Genomic DNA, 22667 nt, shown 5'->3' with positions numbered 1-22667 from the left:
TACAAGACAACCTTTAGATGCTCTGTATCTCTTTGTTAGACTTAGAATATATCAAAATATCGTCGATTAACACAACCACAAATTGATCTAGATACATATGGAAAATCCTATTCATATATTCCATAAACACACCTGGTGCATTAGGCACACCAAAAGACATCACATCATACTCATAGTGACCATATCTTGTTTTGAATGAAATCTTTGGAATATCATTTGACTTCACACGAATCTGATGATAACTAACGCAACTCAATCTTACTTAATATGCAAGCACCAACTAACTGATCCATCAAATTGTTAATTCTCTAAAGAGGATACTTATTCTTGATGGTAACCATGTTCATCTGTCGATAGTCAACACACAAACTCATGCTACCATCTTTCTTTCTACCTAACATCATCGACACTTCCCACGGTAAAACACTCAGTCGAACAAACTTCTTCTTAAGTAGATCCTATAACTATTTCTTCAGCTCACTCATCTCATAAGAAAACATTTTGTACGACACCATTGATACAAGACTAGTACCAGGTACTAAGTCTATAGTGAACTCAACTTCGTGCTCTGACGGAAAATCACTAATGTCATCTGGGAACACTTCAGTAAACTCACACACAAAAGTTAGATCCATAATCATTATCTCGTTTCCCTCTCTCAAGAACACAAACAACATGAACAATTGGGCACTCTCTCTCAAGAACATCCCTACTTGTCTCACGGTCATGAAACTCGACTTCGTGCTCTCCTCGGATTCAAGAAACTTCATTGATTTATCAAAATAATTGATATTCACGTGGTTGAACTCCAACCAATTCATTCCCAGAATAACAATGAGTTGACTTAGAGGAAAACAAAATAAGCCAGTCCCAAAATCTCTACCGTAAATTGTCAAAGGACAACTCAAACACACCAACAAAGTAGTCACTGGACTATTAGTGGGGGTATCAATAACCATGCTACCATTCATAGCAGACACTTCTATATTGAATCTTTTCACAAACTTAGCATATATAAATGAATATGTCACTCCCATATCAATATTAGTAATCAAAGGAATACTATTAATAAAACATGTACCTCGAATAAAGTTATCAGATGCAATAGTCTCTACTCTAGACAAAGCAAAAATTGTCCGTCTAGACTGAACCTTCTTTGGTTTCTGACACCGAGTACTCATGTGGCCCCGCAATCCACAGTTATACTACCTTTGTCCCTAATTATAAGATCCCGTTGAGATTTTTCCCCTTTTTATAAGACCCTCTTCAACTTTCAAAGTGCATTAATTATTCTTTTCCAAACATACCATTAAATATATTAAATTTTTTCTGCACTCTATAATAAATACAATTACGTACACATTAACTATTTCTCTCTCATAAGGATACACTTATAAAATTATACAAAATAGTCAATAAATTTAATAATCTAACCAACTTTCTTAATTCCTATAATTTTCTCAATGAAGCCTTATATTTTGGGACATATGTAGGAATAAGTCAGACTATTACTCTTACATTCAGTAGCTCGTTGACTTGGCTTTCTACACTTGAAGAAATTCACAAATGTTCTCTTGCACTCAAAAATATGATGTCCAAACTCACTACATTTGAAACATCTTACAAAAGCAGGAGTTTGTCCCTCATTTCACTCTTTCTCACTTGCATCCTCCTACATACCCTTATCGAATCGATTCCTATAAGGTTTCCCAAAATTATGACCATTCACTTTATTCTCACTAAGACTCTTATAGTGAGCATATCAGGCTCTCCTATCCTTATCATATATCCCACACTTATTCACCAGCACAGAAAACCAACGAATCTCTTGATACCCAGTACCTTGCTTGATCTCGGGATGCAAGCCACTTTCGTACTTGATACTGCTAGACGAGGGTAACTGATCTTGAAGGGGGGGGGGTGAATAGTTCCCCAATTAAAAATTCAGTTTTAAAAATATTTTCTATGGTTATGTGAAAGCAATTCTGGATCAAAAACTCGTCTATCTGAACCAGTTATCGAAAGGACCGAATATGCATCTAAACCGTAATTTGTAAAATTTAATACAATGCCAAGATGAGAATTAGAATCAATATGATTTTCTAAATAAACTTTCGAAATTTGTAACACTTTGTTAAGCTATTTCCAATGAAACAAGTTGACAAAATTAACTTGAGCAATTTGTCAAACACATGGTGTGCAATGATTACCAAGAAAAATTTCTCTATGTGTGATAATGGTGGAATCTAATTGCAATTGTTAGATTGTAATTCTTTTCACAAAAATAAGTTGAAAAATAGTCCAAGACTTAGAAATTTTCTATAATTAACTATCGCAACTTAATTCAAAATAGTACCAAATATAAAGTAGAGAGAAAGAGAGAAAGAGAGAGTGGCACAAGATTTGGTTAGGCAGTTTCCCAATTGACCTCACTATGGGTACGTCTACCCCAATTCCAAACGGAAATTGAGATAATTTCTTTAACCTTTTGCAAAATGTTATATAAGAGAATAAATATCTATGCAAACCGTCAAATTTAGTATTTGATGTTGATCCTATCTTTTTCTCTCCCCTTGATCTTAAGCTATATCAAGTGACCCAAGAACTTCGAATGATTCTCCGGTTACTGCTAGTCCCTTTATAAACACCACCTTTCTTTAATGCTTTCAATCAGTTGAATCCAATTGCAAGTTTCTTATAAAAAAAACCAAATCTATCCTGATCTTGGAGGGAAAACCCCAAGAATTCTCAATCCAATTTAGATTTAAAAATTCTAACTTAGACGTTATCACTCTCAATCTAGATCACTCAACAAGAATTATTATGCGTAATATTGAATAAATGATATGAAGAAGAATGAAGATGAAGAGCAATCTTAGTATCTTTAAGGTTTTAATGCTTTGAAATGAGATGTTTGAATGTATTTATCTTTGTGTGAGGAAGAGGAAATGTAACCAAAAATTCGTGCAAATAATAACAACATTTTCAGTTAAAATGAGCTATGGGTCGACTCAGAAAATCCATGAGTCGGTGCATGAAGGACAGTGATCAAATAAGTTGTGAAAGCACAACTTATGCATCGACCTGTAGAGTTATGCGTCAACTCATAAAAGAAAAATTTCTTCTTTGCATCGACCTTTAATAGCTATGAGTCGACTCATACTATCCGATGAGCATTCTTTGAAAATTTGAGTCTTTATGCATCAACCTATAGTAGCTATGAGTCGATGCATATTGGATGAAAGGTTTTTATGCACTAACCTGTAGCAAATATGAGTTGATGCATGCTGAGTGAAAATGATTTCATGAACCGACTTGTTGCTAATATGAGTTGATGCATACTGAGTGAAAATAATTTCCCACATTATTTATGCAGTATGAGTTGACCTGTAGAATCAATGACTTGATGCATAAAATTCATTTTGATATAAAAACCTTATTTTTGACTTAGTAAATGACTATAAACTTATAAGGATGATGCACTCCTAGTTATGAAAATGCACGCCTAGATTAAGAGGATACCGTCCAAGGTAAACAAATACTAAGTGACCTAGTTTTGACATCAATAAAAACATACTACTAGAAGGGAAATAAACTCACATATTAACTTCAACCCTTCAGTTTCCGCACTATTAAAGTGTGGATAAAACTTCACAATCTCGTCAAACTTAGCAGCATACTCAGCAATTATCGAATTCCCGTTGTTTCAGCTCAAGGAACTCGATCTTTTTCTTATTACACACGTCCTTTAGAAAGTAATTCTCTAGAAAATTAGTTTTGAACACAAGCCAAGTAACCTCAGTACCTTCATCTCCCATTCTCTGATGCACGTTGTCCCACTAGTCTTCATCCTGGACCGATAACAAATAAGTACCAAATAACACTTGTTGTTCCTTAATGCAAGCCATCACTCAGAAAATCTTCTTAATCTCTCTGAGCCATGTTTGAGCACCTTCCGGATCATATCCACCCTTGTAGGTAGGCGAATTGTTCCTTTGAAACTTCCTTAATTCACAAAATTCATCGTCCAACAATATTTTTCTACACCAGTAAACAACTATTAGAATAAATAAGAATTGAAAGTGTTTGTACACATGTTGCATATTAGGGAACAAAAACAAGGAAAAAACCTTGTCGGATGGACCAACTTGCTATTGATAAAACCCCTAAAAGAAAGGATACAATATGGTCATCGCAACCAATATCAGGGTTCGGGAGTCAGTTACGCAAGAGGAAGGTATTAGAACCCGTCATGTCCGTTGTACTCAATGAGAACCATTTAGTTAGCTTTGAATTGAATGTTAACTTATACTAGTTTGCGATCTTCTACTAACTTGGGATATAAAAAAGAGAGAAGATAATTGTTTTGAACTTGTATTAATGAGAAAGGACCTGAAAATGTTTTTATTGTTAGGGGGAAGAAAGGAACTAATCCTAATTTTTTTATTAATGGGCCTGACAAGATTTAGAAATCCTGCTCCTACATATCTCCAGGTGCAATAAAGAACTCAAGGCTTACATAGTTATGGGTAGAAAGATGTTTTGTTTGTTGGTCGATTTTAGCGAAAGCTATCTTTTATTAATCGACGCAGAATATTGTTTTACCCAAAACAGTTGATGAGCTGACGTTTTCATCACATCAGATGGATTTATATATCAACATTCGGGAAAACGTCACTTATATCAACTTAATAATTATGGATGAAGCCTTAATTTACATCATCTTAAGACAAGATGCCTTTCGTTTATAAAAAAGGTTTGATGATCACACGGCGACGAGAAAAAAAGAAGTTTGATTGGTTGAATGTATTTTATAGGTGAATGATGAATGTTTGATGAGAATGATACCTAAGCCTCGGGATCAATCATTTAGTGTTCCACTAGAATGCTAGATTCCAACTGTCATATTTCATTCAAATTAATTGAGAAAATTGTTTGATGGACAACGAATATTTGATAATAATCAATTGTTAAAAGAGTTACGCCAGAATGATGGATCCCAATGACCCTTATTTGTACAAGTTGATTTAAGTGTTTTAAGGACAAAAGAAAGGAATGAGAAGTTAAACTAAAACGCGTGGCTCGGGACCAATCATTCGAGGGTTTTGTTGGAATGCTAAATTCCACCAATCCTTTTCTTTCACGTTTATTTAGAAAAAGAATTTAATTATGTTTGATGTAGAAAATAGTATGTGATGAAAGAGATGTTAGTGAAATCAAATTTGTAGGAAATATCAGGTGCAATTATTTACGTGTACGATAATATGGGCATGGATTAAAAGAGAAATTACCTAAGTAAATGACTTTTCAAAATAAGATTGATTAGAAAATCATCATGTAATCCATTTAACAATTAAAAGTAAATAATCACTTAAAATTTAATGAAATAAAAATTAATCGATTATCTACTATTAATCTCAAATAATTAATTAATTAAGAAAATAAAATAAAAATATAATAAAAACATGAAAAAGGGTGTCGATAAGAATGTGCATGGGGTGCAAGAATCACCATGGGCTTAAAGCCCAATCCAATAAATAAATAAAATAGTTAAATATAATAAAAATAAATAATAATAAAAAAACAAAAAATGGGAAGAAGTATGATCATGTGAGGGAGGAGGACTCCTGCTCACTTATGTGTTTGATTTTTAAAAAAAAATTCAAATGTAACAAACCACCCATCACTGAAGGCACAAGTCGTGGCTTTTTTTAAACAACAAAAAATAATAAAAAACAAATCAAACACAATAACAACTATGTTCTCTCCCTCACTTGTTGCTTCCTTCCTCATAACTCAAGAAAACACATTCTTCTTCCTCTCAATCCTTATCACCCTCATCGATCATATTCAAGTTATATAGCAAATTCAATTTTAAATCTTGTATTAAAGAACCATAAAAATACAAAAAGTTACCGATGACATTTACAGTATTAGGAACGTCATTCGACGGAGGTTGGTGGTGAGCTCCTTCGTTAGGTCTGATTTGTGATGGTAGTGACAAAGGTAGGAGTAGGAATATGTCTTTAACAGTTGTTGGGTTGCTTGTTGTTTTAACGGCGGATATACGGTGGTTGTGAAGCAATGGTATCATATTTATTGTGGTTTGCAAGTGGGTGTCACAACGCGAAAAACAACCGGCGGGAAAACAAACAAACAAAGCCGCCACCGTGCGTTATTTATCCCAAAGAAGGGAAAGGAAACGCTCGAAGTAAACCTGGAAAGGAATGGTCTTATGACCGGAGATTGCAAGGATCGGGAGTCGGTTACGCAAGGGGAAGGTATTAGCACCCCTCACGTCCGTCGTACTCGACGGGATCCACGCGCAAAAGAATAGAATAAGGCTGCTGAATAACTGCTCAAAGAATGCACACACACTGGAATAGAACACAGATGAAAGAAGACGGAGGAAGGTGACTCGGCAGAATGTCGCATCCTGGGCCTACGTAGTTTGTCAGACACAAACATCAGAGTCGACGTAGTTCGGGGAAGCGGGAAAAGGGCTCGCTAGGATATCGCATCCTATGCCTACGTATCTCATCTGGAATGAGAATTAGAGCTACCGTAGTTCGGCTAACGCACGCCGAAACAAAACACACACAAAGACGCTGAAACATCAGAGCAAACACACAACTGGAAACTAGAAACGGAATGCCAATCGTTGGGCTTACATCCGACTCCACAAAAGAAATGCAAACAGGAAACTGACTGCCAATCGTTGGACTTACGTCAGACTCCAAACAAGCAAACACAGACAGGAAACCGACTGCCAATCGCTGGACTTACGTCAGACTCTGTAGCACCTCAAATTTGCACCTCCCTTTTGTATATACATTTCATTTTTAGGTCATTAACATTGCATTCACATTGCAGAGTCCATTACATCTCATCAGTCAAGACTGGTCAGGAGATTCAACTCTGCAAGAGAGCAAGAGCATTTTCCATGAGATGAAATCCCTATGGTGGTTCCAATGAGCTTACATGACCCAAGGATCATTTTGAAGCAGCTTGGCCAAGTGTTGAAGGCTTAGATTCATCAGTGCATGCCCAAGTTATCTGAGGCCCATAAAAGTCAAACTGCCAAGTCAACTGTGGATTTGGAGGTGGGAAGTGATTAGAGATACTTCATTCATGTTCAAACAAGTCTCATTTGACATTTCAAACACTCACATTGAAGAATTTGAAGTCAAGTCAAGAATTTCCCAAAATAGAAAGTGACCCATAATTTGAAATTTCCAAAAATGGAAAGGTTTTGGACCAACTTCAACTCAATTTTACATCATCAAGAAAGCTTCAAATGAAATGTTTTTGAACATGAAAGTTGAAGATCTTTCTCTACCATTTCCAAAAAGTCCAAGATCATGGATTTATGATGTGTGTTTGAGGAGATATGATCCAATCATGGTAAAGTGTGCTTAAAAATTCAAATGGCCATAACTTTTGAACAAGACTCCAATTTTGGTGGTTCTTTTTGCATTTTGTTCCTCATGACATGCACTTTCCAAATATCTCATTACATGGCATGGAATTGCTTTGCATGATCATATGCTCATTCATGAAGTTTTTGAAGGAAAATTATTAAAATCAATTTGGTTGATCATATGCATGAAATACCAACTCCAAAGTGTGCATGGGCTATTTTTAAGTGGATTTGGGCCAGCTTTGGGTACTGTTCACGCATGCATCTCATGCATGAGGTGAAAACATAAATTTGTGATACACCTTGTAACTTGCTAATCCCATTTAGTTTTGGCTTAAGCATGTTTTCAGAATTATTAACAAAGCATATATAAGGATAATTGCAATTGCATTTGGGATTAACAACACTTTCAGATCTAGATTTTGAAAATTGATCAAAAATTTCTCTCAACAAGAACTTTCAATTTTCTCACACAAAGACCATTTCTCTGGTTGGAATCATGATCATGAAGTGTTTCTAAGGAAGATTGGACGTGGATTTGGAGGAATTCGTGCCATACTTGACCATACATGAAGCTTGAAGCATTAATGGAATTTTCAAAATCAACTGGATTCATGCGTGTTTGAGCTTCAATCTCTCCATCAATCATCTCAACAAGCATTGTAGAAGAGTTTTGGACCATTGTTGAGCCTTGTAGCACGAGTTTCCACTTGTTGTTCTTCAAGAGGTCAAGTTTCGATCTCACTAATTCTTAAATTCATTGTTATATTTGTGTAGATCTTGTGTTGGTGATGATTCTGAGCAAAAAATCAAGTGAAATGGTGCATTATTCATGAAGTTATGTGTGTTTGAAGTTTTGATGTCAATTTTTATTTTCTTCGATCTGAACAATATATGAGGTTTTAGCATGATTTGTGTTTTGATCTTTAATGTACATGAGACAAGGATTCATTTGGTATGAATTTTTTTGATTTCTAGAATTTTTCTGGAATTTCTGGAATTTGCTCATGAAGTTCATGCAATCTTCATCTTCAACCTCATGAAGAGGATGAAGATCATCATCGTTTCCAGAATAGCCACAAATTTGCTACGAAACCTTCATCATTTGCTACGAATTTCTGGAATTCATTTCCAGGCTTAGGGTTTTGTACAAAACGCTGCCGTTTTGGAAGCGCGCTCAAATTCAAATCTGGCCAAGGTTCGATTCTGGCCGAGCGCATTTATTTGAATTGGTCATTATTTTCACATGTTCCCTCCATTTTGCCATGCTTGTTCATTTTTAAATTCCAAATGTTCTCCCAACTTCATAAAATCATATCAAATTGAAAAATCATCCAAATCAATCCCAATTTTTTGCAAAATGCTCCTTAGAATGTCTAGTTTTTTATGATCATGATTTCCTAAACTGTGCATGGCTGGATTTTATTTGGTGCTAGGTTATATGATCATGTATCCATTTGTGACCCTGCCTTACTCTTTCCTTTGTGAAATTCTTGATTTTAATCCAATGAACTTGAAATTTTACATGCTGATTCTAGAGACATTGATGGACATTTTGGTTTTTGTTTGACATTTTTCCCATGCTCCATTTTTGTTTTATGCTTGTGTTAACATGGTGTGACAATTTGTGTCACACATTTGGTTGTCTAACTTGTACAATGTGATTCCCATGCCAAATGATCTCCAATGGTTCTGATATTTTGTGTGATGGATGTTGTGGATGTCTTGATTTCTCATGAATTTTTCCAGAATTATTTGAATCATTTCTGTTTTGATTGAGAATTTTCATTCATGATGATCATTTGGGTGCCTTGAATTGGTCTTTGACTTCACATGCCTATTACATGAACTTGCATAATGATTTTGCTTTGGTCCTCTTTAGGACTTGTTCTTGAGTGGATAAACATGCTTTGTGTTGAGTTTGAGGTTCTGTTTTGGATTTTTGATCCTCTTTTGACCCTAGGCTTTGACCTAGTGGTTTGTTACTTACCATTTGAGTTGTGATTTCAGGTTCAAGTATACATTTCCATGGTTGAGGTTGCTCATTCATTTGAGCTTGATCATATGTTGTTATTGGATAACATTGGTTTGTTTTGTAGGCTTTGAGGACAATTTACTTGTGTTTATGGCTTGCTCATTGTTGTTTGATTGGTTTTGTCTGTCTGTCTGATATTGACTATTGACTGTTTATCTGGGTGTACTGATTGGTTTAGCTGTTTCCACAAGTACCTAAGTTGCTTTAAGTTCATTTGAACTTTGCTTTGCTTGCTTGTGGTTTGCATACCACTGAGGTATAATCTCTTGATCTTCATGTAGTCTGGAAGACCTACTGTTATTGGTAGGCACCTGTCTGAAGCCCTCCTTAAGAGGCAATGTTTGTGGATGTTTAATGTTGTGCCAAACAGGTAAAGTCCTCTTAAGAGGCAATTGGCAGATAAAAGGGATGTGCAATCCATCCCCTGCTATTCAGTTGTGTCATTCACTTTGCTCACACCCCATGTGTTGATGCATTGTGAATAAGAACCCAAGATCTTGTTGTGTCAGTCATATGTGGAGAAGAGTTCCTACCTTCTGAACTCCCACACTTTCTATTTTGAGTCAAGCTCTCCCAGGCCAGGGATAAGAGCTGTGAGGTCTTACCCTCACTTCCCATTTCATCTGCTTCACCCTAACTCTCGATGTTAGGTTAAGAGCTAAAAACACCCCATTCCAGTTGGCTTGTTTCTGCAGCCTAGCCTTGTATGAGCCCAATTGTTTGCATATAGTGTGTGTGCTTGCTTTATTATGCTTGTACTTGTTTGATTGTGCTGTTTAGGATAGCTTGCTTCCTGTGCAAGTTAGGATAGAAACCTCAACCTAGGACCATTGCGGATTACATGATAACTATTAGGCTCGAGTCAGTCTCCCTTCTAGTTTGTCATTTCCCAGTCTCTGGTTAGGTTAGAAGTTCTTTCCCTGTTAAGGGGAACTACGTCGCCCTGATCCTCATACCAGATGAGGTACGTAGGCAGGAGATGAGCTGATCTCTCCGGGCGCCCTTTTTCTTTTTCAACCCCTTTGTGTGTGTCCGGAGTCTGACGTAAGTCCAGCGATTGGCAGTTGGTTTCCTGTGTCCTGTTTGCTTGTTGGAGTCTGACGTAAGTCCAGCGATTGGCAGTTGGCTTCCTGTGTACGTTTGTTGGTTCGTAGTCTGATGTAAGTCCAGCGATTGGCATTCGGCTACCATGTTTGCCTATTTGTGTGGAGTCTGACGTAAGTCCAGCGATTGGCAGTCGGTTTCCTGTTTGTGTTTGTGTTTTGTGTGGCGTGCGTTATCCGAGCTACGAGTGCTCTGATTCTTCTCTGGTTAGAGAAGATACGTATGCATAGGATGCGACATCCTAGCGAGCACGTTTCCCCCGTTCCCGAACTACGTCGACTCTGATGTCTGTGTATGACAGGCTACGTAGGCCCAGGACGCGATATCCTGCCGAGTACCGTTTCTTTTGTCTTTCTGTGTTTGTTTCCAGCCTTGTGCAGTGTTTGAGCAGTTTTTAGCAACCTTTCTTTCTATCCTTTCCGAGCGTGGATTCCGTCGAGTACGACGGATGCGTAGGGGTGCTAATACCTTCCCTTCGCATAACTGAATCCCGATCCCATCTCTCTCTGGTCGCGAGACCACGTCTTTTCCAGGTTTACTTCGAGCGTTTCCTTTCCCTCATTTGGGATAAATAACGCACGGTGGCGGCTCTGTGTCTTTTCCCGCCGGTTTTTCGCATAATGCGACAGCTGGCGACTCTGCTGGGGATCTACAGAGAAGTTGACCTCCTGCTGGTCCATCTTCCCTAAGCGAGTCACTCCTAGTGCTCTTTAGGATAGGGTTTGGTTGCTTTTACTGTTTCATTTATTGCATTTATTTGTGTATGTTTGCATTTATGTTTGCATGCATCATATTTTCATCCGTGCTGGCTGTGTGTTTGTCTCTCTGTGGGGTGGGAGTTCCAAGAGGTAAAAGGCCCAATACCTAGGCTATGAGTGAACTTTAGGACACCTAGGAATATAGTGATTCTTGGGAAGCGGATGGTATTGCGCCACTTAGCGGAACATGATATCACGAGCAGTTCAGATCTTGATGGGTCATTATCGGTGCATACATCTGGTGTGTACATGATGATATTCTATGAAAGGGTTGTTTATCCTGCGTTTCTCTTGACCTTACCATGGCCTAGATGACACCTGTGAGTGGGGAGGGAATGAATCATTACAGATACCATTGGTGACTTGTTGGTGACTATTGATCTGTCGGTGACTCTTGGTTCCTGTTGGTGACTTGGTTCAGAGATATATGTGTTCCAATTGATTTTGGGTCTCAGATGACTTTGTGGTTCCGAATTCAGGCCGAAGCTTTGAACCTGTGCTCCGTAATACACAGCCAACCAGTCGTGTTTGCATCATTTGCATCATAGCATGTTTATTTTCAAAAAAAATAATGCAAAAAAAAAGAAATGAAAAAGAAAAGAGAAAAGAAAAAAGCTAATCTCCTCATGCATATCATTTCTCAGGTTCATTCAGAAGTCTATTCACTGTGAGAGATGGCAGCCGTTCCAGAGTTGAAGAGGAAGACTTGCACCTACAGTTTTCATCGTGAGCCCTTGACATCTTTGGTAGAGTTGAGCAATCTTGTGACCGGCGGTAATCAGAAGGTGTTTGTTGATCAGTATGGGGATTTGTTGACACTGTTGAAGATGGTGGTAGATCCAGTACCGTTGCAGACTCTTCTACAGTTTTATGACCCAGAGCTCCAATGTTTCACCTTCCAAGATTATCAGTTAGCGCCCACTCTTGAGGAGTACTCCATTCTGATGAATGTCCCGATCAGATATCAGGTTCCCTTCTTAGATGTGCCAAAGGAGGTTGATTTCAGAGTCATTGCCAGAGCTCTTTATTTGAGTATCAAAGAAGTGAGTGACAATTGAAAGTCAAGTGGGTGTGGGTTTGCCTTTGAAGTACCTGGTGAGGATGGCTAAAGAGGAAGCAAAGAAAGGAAATTGGGAAGCGTTCAACGCTCAGTTGGCTATCATGATCTATGGGATTGTGTTGTTTCCAAGTATGCCTAATTTTGTGGATCTTGCTGCTATCATTATTTTCCTTGGAGGAAACTCGGTTCCTACCCTGTTAGCTGACACTTACTATGCTATACACAGCAGGCATAGTAAGGGTGGAGCTAGCAGATGCTGTCTCCCATTATGGCTCAGGTGGTTCTTGTCTCTTCTGCCAACCAGTGGACCGTTTGTGGATACTCAGAGCACTCATAAGTGGACTCAGAGGATTATGTCTCTTACCTCCTATGATATCAGGTGGCAATCTTACCGGATGGATGTGCGTAATGTCATCATGAGTTGTGGAGAGTTTCGTAATGTGCCACTCATAGGGACTAAGGGTTGCATCAATTACAACCCGGTTCTTTCTCTTCGCCAGTTGGGGTTTGTGATGAATTGAAGACCACTAGATGCTGAGATAGCTGAGAGTGTGTATTTTGAGAAGCGGAGTGACCCTGCTAGGTTGGAGCAAGTGGGAAGGGCTTGGAAGAGTATTGGTGTCAAGGATGGAGCTGTGCTAGGGAAGAAGTTTGCAGTTGCTATGCCTGATTACATTGATTAGGTCAGGAATAGAGTTGTGACTTTGTTGTTGCCCTATGATAGGATGGAGTCATTGCAAGAGTAACCACCTCTGATCCTTGCTGAGAATGTGTCTGTTGAGCACTACAAACAAGCCTTGATGGAGAACCGTCGGTTGAAAGAAAAGGAACAAGATACCCAGATGGAGCTTTACAAAGCCAAAGCTGATAAGTTGAACTTGGCCCACAAGCTCAAAGGAGTGCAAGGTGAAGATGCTAGCAGATTGAAGAGAAAGAAGAGGTCTTATGAGGAGATAGAAGCAATGTTGGATGGAGAACACCGTGAGCGTCTAAGGTTGCAAAGAGCGGAAGCCAATTACCATAAGAAGATACGAGACTTGGAAAGGCAGCTTAAAGACAAGGATATTCAGTTGAAGAAGGAGGTAGACCTAAGACTTGCATCAGAGAACCAGCTTGGAGAAGAAGTAGTGGAGCTCCGAAGACAACTGAAGGAGAAGATCACTCCTCTGCCTGAGTGTTCAGAATGCAACCTGTTGATAGACCAGTGCCAGTATCTGAAGACTCTCATTCCTGGAGGACATCTTTCTTAGCTTGTATCTGTTGTTTATATTGAGAATCACCTCCAGGGTTGTTGGATGGGATTCCTTGTACTCTTATCATTTGGATCTTTGCTTGAATATTGTTGTATGATCCTTGTGCTCACATCTATAGATGAGGTTGTTGATGTTTCACCTTGTGCTTATTATCCTGTGTAGTCTGCTTCTGTGTTGTTCATTGTTGCAGGTTGCCATCTTTTAAAAGATGAATTAGGCTTTTGAATGCCTGAGAAATGAACATATCATGTGCATCATACGCATCATTAGCATCATACACACATCATTCTTGCATTACAGGTGTTCTTGAATAAGACTTCTCATTCTGGTTCCTGTTTCAGGCAGGATTGTTGATCAACGTCTGCACCGCTACTCTACGAGGTTGAATCAACAGAGGAATATGGATCAAGTGCAAGCTGAGTTAGCAGAGATGAGGGCTAACATGGCCAAGTTCATGCATATGATGCAAGGGGTTGCGCAAGGTCAAGAAGAACTTCGAGCCCTAGTCCAGAGACAAAAAGCTGCAATTCCACCGGTCAACCATGCTTTGCCAGAGGGAGGCCCAATCAATGACCCTGCTACTGCTGTTATTCCCATCAACAACTATGCCGTGGGTGATGAGTTGAGGGGTATCAGAATCAACGGTCAACCTATTGCTCCAGAGACAGTTAATGCCAGAGTGACTCGTGCTCCAGTCCGTAATCGTGCTCCATTGGTTGATAGGCAGGAGGATATGTTTACTCTCCTCAGTGAGGATGATGAAGTTGTAGGAAGAACTGACGAAAGGGATAGGAGGGTTGATGCCCTAGCTGAGAAAATCAGAGCCATAGAGTGTCAAAACTCTCTGGGGTTTGACGTGACGAATATGGGCTTGGTTGATGGATTGAGGATTCCTTATAAGTTCAAAGCGCCTTCTTTTGATAAATATAATGGCACTTCTTGTCCTCGCACCCATGTGCAGGCCTACTACAGGAAGATCTCTGCCTACACAGATGATGAGAAGATGTGGATGTATTTTTTCCAGGACAGCTTGTCTGGAGCTTCCTTGGACTGGTACATGGAGCTGAAAAGAGAATCCATCAGAAGTTGGAGAGATTTGGGGGAAGCCTTTTTGAGGCAATACAAACACAATATGGATATGGCGCCGAGCCGAACTCAGTTGCAAAGCTTATGTCAGAAATCAGGCGAGAGTTTCAAGGAGTACGCCCAGAGATGGCGGGAATTAGCTGCAAGGGTGCAATCTCCGATGCTGGAGAGGGAGTTGACCGATATGTTCATCGGGACCTTACAAGGAGTATTTATGGACCGGATGGGAAGCTACCCGTTCGGTAATTTTTCTGACGTTGTGATTTGTGGAGAGAGGACAGAAAGCCTTATTAAAGCTGGAAAGATTCAGGATGCTGGTTCTTCGTCTTCAAAGAAGCCATTTTCTGGGGCACCTAGAAGAAGAGAGGGTGAGACTAATGATGTGCAACACAGAAGAAATATGAATAGCGGACATTATCGTCAGGTTGCTGCTGTAACCATCCCAGCACCTCAACAACGTCAACCTCAACAACAAAGAGCACCACAACAACAACAACAACAACAACAACAACAACAGCAACGTCCGTTTCAGCCGAGACAGAGAATGCCGGATTGTTGCTTCGACCCGTTACCTATGACATATGCTGAGTTGCTGCCCGAATTGCTCAGGTTGGGATTTGTTGAGCTACGCACTATGGGTCCGGTGACGAAGATACCTGCTGGGTATGATGCCAACGTTCGTTGTGACTTCCATTCTGGTGCACCAGGGCACCATATTGAGAACTTTCGGGCTTTTCATCATAAGGTCCAGGATTTGATTGACGCCAAAACAATCAATTTTGCTCCTGTTCCGAATGTTGTGAACAACCCTATGCCTCAACATGGCGGTCCCAGGGTGAATAATGTGGAAGGTGAGGAGGCCTTGAATTTGGTGGTTGATGTTGAAGATATTCAGACGTCGCTGTTGGTTGTGAAAGAGCGTTTGTTGGATGGGGGAGTGTTCCCGGGTTGTGATAAGGGCTGTTCAGACTGTGAGAATTCAGAGAATGGTTGTATGCAGTTGAAGAATGGTATCCAAGGTTTGATGGATGAGGGATGTTTGCAGTTTGCTAGGGCCGTGAAAGAATGTGGAGTGGTGTCAACTGTCACCATTTATTTCAAACCGTCCGAAGGTCCTGGACGTGTGCCAAGAATTGTCAATGCACCTACAACTATTGGTACTCCTGTGACTATATCTGCTCCGGTAACTGTCAGTGCTCCCGCTACTATTGTGGCTTCTGATAGAAGATCTGTTGATAATAGTAGGGAGGTCCCGTGGAAGTATGATAATGCTTATCGCAGCAACCGAAGGTCAGAAAGTCAGACCAGACCAGTTAATCAGACTCCTGTAACTATTGGCATGCCAATCAGAGCTCCAGTAACTATTGGTCCGGTTGTGGACAATGTGGGGGGGACCAGGAGGCTTCACTAGAAGCGGTCGTCTGTTTGCACTGCAGCCTTTGAGAGACAACAATGTTGAGGCTCTTGCCAAAGCCAAGGGTAAACAAGTTGTGGTTGAGGAAGAACCTGTTCAGAAGGAGGCGCCTGAGGGCTCGTTTGAGAAAGATGTGAAGGAGTTCATGAAGATAATAAAGAAGAGTGACTACAAGATTGTAGATCAGCTGAATCAAACTCCGCCCAAGATTTCTATCCTCTCACTGTTATTGTGTTCTGAGGCACACCGTAATGCCTTGCTGAAAATGTTGAATCTGGCTTACGTGCCTCAGGAAATCTCTGTCAACCAGTTGGAGGGTGTTATTGCCAATCTGAGCACGAGGCATGGTTTGGGGTTCACAGATTTGGATCTGACACCTGAAGGTCGTAACCATAATAAAGCCTTGCATATCACCATGGAGTGCATAGGCGCCGTGTTGTCACATGTATTGGTAGATACTAGCTCTTCGTTGAACGTGTTGCCCAAGAAGACTTTGAGCAAGATAGATGTGGAAGGGGTTGTCCTCACTCCCAGCGATCTTATTGTTCGTGCTTTTGATGGATCCAAACGGTCTATTTTTGTTGAAGTCACATTGCCTGTGAAGATTGGCCCGGAGGTGTTCAGTATTGTCTTCTATGTGATGGATATCCAACCAGCATATAGTTGTTTATTGGGGCGTCCCTGGATACATGGGGCTGGGGCAGTTTCGTCAACGCTCCACCAGAAGCTGAAGTATGTTTGGAACGGTCAGATTGTAACCGTGTGCGACGAGGAGGACATTCTGGTGAGTCACTTATCCTCTTTCAAGTATGTGGAGGTGGATGGCGAGATCCATGAAACTCTATGCCAAGCGTTTGAGACCGTTGCTCTTGAGAGGGTGGCTTTTACTGAGCAGAAGAAGCCAGGTGCCTCAATTGCATCCTACAAGCAGGCTGTGGAGGTTGTCAACTCAGGCAATGCAGAAGGCTGGGGCAAGATGGTGGACCTGCTCGTCAAAGAAGACAAGTTCGGTATTGGTTATCAACCTCTGCAGGAGGAGCAGGGTGAGCAAAAAGGGCCGAGTACCTTCACCAGCGCTGGGCTGATGAATCATGGAGACGTCTTTGCAACCGGTAGTGAAGACGGGGATAGTGACTGTGATCTGGACAACTGGGTTAGACCGTGTGCTCCAGGGGAGTCGATCAACAATTGGACAGCTGAAGAAGTGGTCCAAGTTACTCTTCAAACAGAGTAATTTTCTTTTGTTTTTCATTTTGCACAAAACCCTACGTTCTGCCCAAGGCGTAGTGGTTCATTGTAGGGCCTCAACATGTTTTTCAATGATATCATTAATAAAGGACGTTTTGCAAACAATTTTGTGATCCCTGTCTTTCTGTTTATTTTTCATTTTCAGAACAATAAAAATGGCAATGTTTTTGTTTTTGTGACTTTTTTTGAACTCTTTTTCTAAAAATAAAGCATTAAACATGCAAAATTGATCTTACGGACTCCACTATAAACGGTTATGTTATGGCTCAGTATGATTTCAATAATCCCATCTACCAAGCTGAAGAGGAGAGTGAGGAATATTATGAACTCCCTAAAGAACTTGTCAGATTATTGAAGCAGGAGGAAAGGGTCATCCAACCTCACCAGGAGGAGTTGGAAATCATTAATCTTGGTACTGAGGACGCCAGAAGAGAGATCAAGATCGGGGCTGCTTTGAAGGAAGATGTCAAGAGAAGGCTGATTGAAATGCTGAGAGAATATGTGGAGATATTCGCCTAGTCGTATCAAGATATGCCTGGATTGGATACAGATATTGTGGTGCATAGGCTACCTCTAAGGAAAGATTGTCCTTCAGCCAAGCAGAAGCTTCGGAGAACTAGTCCTGATATGGCTGTCAAAATCAAGGAAGAGGTTCAGAAGTAGTTGGATGCGGGTTTTCTGTCAGTTACTACTTATCCCCCGTGGGTGGCCAACATCGTTCCTGTGCCGAAGAAGGACGGTAAAGTCAGGATGTGTGTCGATTACCGGGATTTAAACAGAGCCAGTCCGAAAGATGACTTCCCATTACCTCACATCGATGTATTGGTGGATAACACTGCTCAATCCTCAGTTTTTTCTTTCATGGACGGTTTCTCTGGTTATAATCAGATCAAGATGGCGCCAGAGGACATGGAAAAGACGAAATTCATTACACCTTGTGGCACGTTTTGCTATAAGGTGATGCCATTTGGGCTGATGAATGCCGGTGTTACCTATCAGAGGGCTATGACGACTCTCTTACATGACATGATGCACAAAGAGATTGAAGTGTACGTGGATGATATGATTGCGAAGTCTCAAACGGAAGAGGAGCACCTGGTGAATTTGCAGAAATTGTTTGAAAGGCTGAGAAAATTCAAACTGAGGCTGAATCCAAACAAGTGTATGTTTGGTGTGAGATCCGGTAAGCTGTTGGGTTTCATTGTCAGTGAGAAAGGGATTGAGGTTGATCCAACAAAAGTCAAAGCTATTCAAGAAATGCCTGAACCGAAAACAGAAAAGTAGGTTCGTGGGTTTTTAGGGAGATTGAACTACATTGCACGGTTTGTATCTCACCTAACTGCCACGTGTGAACCGATATTCAAGTTGCTAAGAAAGAATCAAGCAATCAGGTAGAATGATGATTGTCGAAAAGCTTTTGATAAGATAAAAGAGTATTTGCAGAAACCTCCAATCCTTATACCTCTAGTTCTTGGGAGGCCTCTGATAATGTACCTGTCAGTGACCGAGAACTCGATGGGGTGTGTATTGGGACAACATGACGAGTCTGGTCGAAAAGAACATGCCACATACTACCTTAGCAAAAAGTTTACCGACTGTGAAATAAAATATTCTCAGCTCGAGAAAACTTGCTGTGCTTTGGCCTGGGCTGCTCGCCGACTAAGACAGTACATGTTGAACCATACTACCTTGTTGATTTCTAAGATGGATCCAGTGAAGTACATCTTTGAGAAGCCGGCTCTCACCGGGCGTGTTGCTCGTTGGCAGATGATTTTAGCAGAGTATGATATCCAATATACGTTGCAGAAGGCCATCAAAGGTAGTATTCTGTCAGACTACCTTGCCGAGCAACCTATCGATGATTATCAGCCGATGATATTTGAATTCCCTGATGAAGACATCATGTATCTTAAGATGAAAGATTGTGAAGAGCCCCTTGTCGAGGAAGGACCGGCTCCTGATGACAAATGGACATTGATGTTTGATGGGGCTGTGAATGTGAATGGCAATGGTGTTGGGGCAGTGCTTATCAATCCTAAAGGGGCTCACATACCTTTTTCTGCCAGATTGACTTTTGATGTAACCAACAACGAAGCTGAGTATGAGGCTTGTATCATGGGGATAGAAGAAGCCATCGATCTAAGAATCAAAACTCTGGACATTTATGGAGATTCTGCTCTAGTGATTAACCAGGTCAATGGATATTGGAATACTCATCAGCCGCATTTGATTCCTTATCGAGACCATACCAGAAGGATCCTGACTTTCTTCAAAAAGGTGAAGTTGTATCATGTCCCCCGAGATGAAAATCAGATGGCTGATGCCTTGGCTACTTTATCTTCTATGATCAAAGTTCATTGGTGGAATCATGTGCCACATGTTGCGGTGAATCGACTCGAGAGGCCTGCGTATGTGTTTGCAGCCGAGTCTGTTGTTGATGAGAAGCCGTGGTACTATGATATCAAGAATTTCCTCAAGAGCCAGGAATATCCTGAAGGCGCGTCAAAGAATAATAAGAAAACCCTGAGAAGGCTAGCTGGAAGCTTTTATTTGAATCAGGATGACGTGTTATACAAGAGAAACTTTGACATGGTGCTGCTCAGATGCGTGGATAGACACGAAGCAGACATGTTGATGCAAGAAGTGCATGAAGGATCTTTTGGTACCCATGCGTGGAGAGATGAAGAAGAAGGGCTAAGTCCTAAGGAAAGTAAAAGGTGAGGGATAAGAGATCAAAACCACACTAGGAGTTCCTTTCTTGAGATCATATTGATGATCCATGTAGCTCCCATCCTTTGGAATAAGCAACCACAAAAGTATAAGCAATCTGACAAGTCTCAAAAGAGATCCTCAATGCATCTTGTTTCTTCCACTTAGATGAACATGGCAATGGTCCTCCAATTAAGCTCAAATGGAAACCCCTAGCACAAGAGCACACACATCAAAAGTTCCATGAAGTAAAACAAGAATGGACAAGAGAGAGTTTAGAAATTTGGTCCTTCTAATTCCATTTTTCATCATTTAAGATCATTTTACTCCAATTTTGCATAAGGAAGGTCCTAGAGTCTAAGTCCAATTCTCCATTTCTTTGCATAGGGAAAGTCCTAGAAACTAAGTCCATATTGTCCAATTCTTGGTATGTGGTTCACAACAAACAGACAAACACAAGCACAAAAGATATATACACAATTATAAACCCAAGTGGGTAAAAAGCAAATGGCATTAACATAAACATGTGCTCCAATGAACAAAGGAAAAAGCAAATGAATAATATGTGCAAGAATTGTAAATTGCATAAAAGTAAATTGCATAAAGTAAAAGTTAGTTGTTACTAGTTAATAGTTAGTATGCCATAAGGCAAAATTTAGCGCTATGTTAAGCAATCGTAATTGGACTTATGTAGAAGTCACAACTATCTGAGGCCGGTCAATAATAATGTAGGCAACAAACACAAGTTAGGAGTCTTGATTAGTAAACCAAGTCCCAACAACTTGCCATGCCAAAAAGAGGAAGAAAATGATCTTGTATTGGTTTAAGCCATTTGCATGATTTAGAAGACAACATATCCTTAATGCAAAGCCATTCACTTGATCAATTGATCAAGATGAATTAGATTTGAATCAAGGAATGTTAAGTCTCCCTAATCAATGCTAACTTATCAACCTTCAACTCATTGATCAAAAAGAAAAGAAGAAGAAGAAGGCGGAGATGAATGAAAGAAAATGGAAATGACAAAATAAAATGCATTAAATGGAAGGTCATGTACCAATCCTCATATGTTGACCAATAACATTGAAAGTCAAGGTCAAACAACCAAAAACAGAAGTGGGATGAAGATTGGAAGTCAAGAAATGAATAAACTATTTTTGGCATTTTTTTAATATTCAAAATAAAATTGAATTAAAATAAAATGGAAAGGTCAAACTTCAAAATCACTTCAAATCAACCTTGAAAGGTCCAAGTGATTTATCCCAAGTCCAACAAGGTCAAACAAAGTTTGACAAAAAATTTCAGCATTTTTAAAAGTCAGAAACTATTTTTAATCAATTAAAAATGAATAAAAATAACCTAATTGAACTAAAATCTTAAATAAATCTCAAATCAATTCAAAAGTTGATGAGAATATTTTTCATAGATCCATCATCATTCAAATAAGTTAGGAAAATATTTTTATATTTTTTGAATTTCAAAAACTATTTGAAATGAATTAAAAATAACCAGAAAAGAGAAAATTCACAAAAAAATATCAAATGACAAAATAAAAAATATTAAAAATCAGAAATAGAAACTAGAAATTGTTTGGGAAATAATGAAATTGGTCCCATAATTTTTGGATTAAAAATGAGAGAGATATGATTTTTTGAAATAAAAGGAATTAAACAAAATAAAAAGAAAATTCAGAAAATGCAAAAAAACGAGAGCCCTTGGATCTGAGCTCATTAATTGAGCTGGCAAATCCAAGGATCCAGAGGCGCGCGCTCATGAAACACCAGAGTCAATGCGTGCACACGTGAAGAAATTAAAGGTCATAACAAGCAACGCTCCTGATTGCATCTGGAAATCAGATCAAGCGGTCCAGATTCAAATTGGACACGATGAAGCCACTAGAAACTTCATCTTCTCCGATGAGCTTCCCAGATTCCGGCCATGTTCAAAAAATGCAGAAACGCAAATGGCCATCAAATGAGGCGATCTATATATCAATCGAAAGAGGAAGTGATGTACATCACTCCTATACCATGCACTTCCACTCTAGATCCCTATAAATGGAGAAATCAGAGCTGGAAGTATGATGGTGTTCATCATGAACTTTATGTTTTTGCAAAATTGAAAGCACAAATCAAATGCCTCTATTGAGAGGACTTTAGCCAACATTAGATCCAAGCAAAAAAGTCCATGGATGAAGAGAATCGAGGAAATTACCAGTTGGAGTGCAAGCTTGAGTTCTGGTGAATTGAGCACGAAACCTTGCTTGCTTTATCAAAATAGAAGTCCAATGGATCAAGGTGAAGAGGTCTAGGAACTTTTAGATCAAAGAAAACAGTCGAGGAAACTGAATTCTGGATCTGAATTTTTTTAGAGAAAAGAGAGAGTTCCTTTGAGTGTGGTTGAGGATTCAATTCAGCAGAGGTTCAGGCGCCTTCAGGTTAGTGAAATGAAGCTCATATGCAATGCATTTATAGGCAAGGCAATGCTGAATGCATGATTTCAAATTTGCATGAATGGAGAGGGCCTCCATGCATGGGCCTGTAGAGGCGCATGGAGGGCCCAATTCCACTTGGTTTTGGC

At 39.7% G+C, this 22667-nt stretch overlaps 1 protein-coding gene across 1 annotated transcript; it reads right to left on the bottom strand.

Annotated features, from left to right (window-relative positions):
• Positions 1 to 464: 464 nt before the first annotated feature.
• Positions 465 to 1181, bottom strand: LOC127104028 (uncharacterized). Its single transcript, XM_051041249.1, has one exon. The coding sequence runs from the start codon at positions 1179 to 1181 to the stop codon at positions 465 to 467; it is 717 nt and encodes a 238-aa protein (XP_050897206.1).
• Positions 1182 to 22667: the final 21486 nt, after the last annotated feature.

This window comes from Lathyrus oleraceus, chromosome 7 (genome assembly GCF_024323335.1).
Source record: "Lathyrus oleraceus cultivar Zhongwan6 chromosome 7, CAAS_Psat_ZW6_1.0, whole genome shotgun sequence".
Lineage (NCBI taxonomy): Eukaryota > Viridiplantae > Streptophyta > Magnoliopsida > Fabales > Fabaceae > Lathyrus > Lathyrus oleraceus.
The sequence above is the reverse complement of the archived record's forward strand: the minus strand, read 5'-3'. Positions and strand labels throughout refer to the sequence as shown.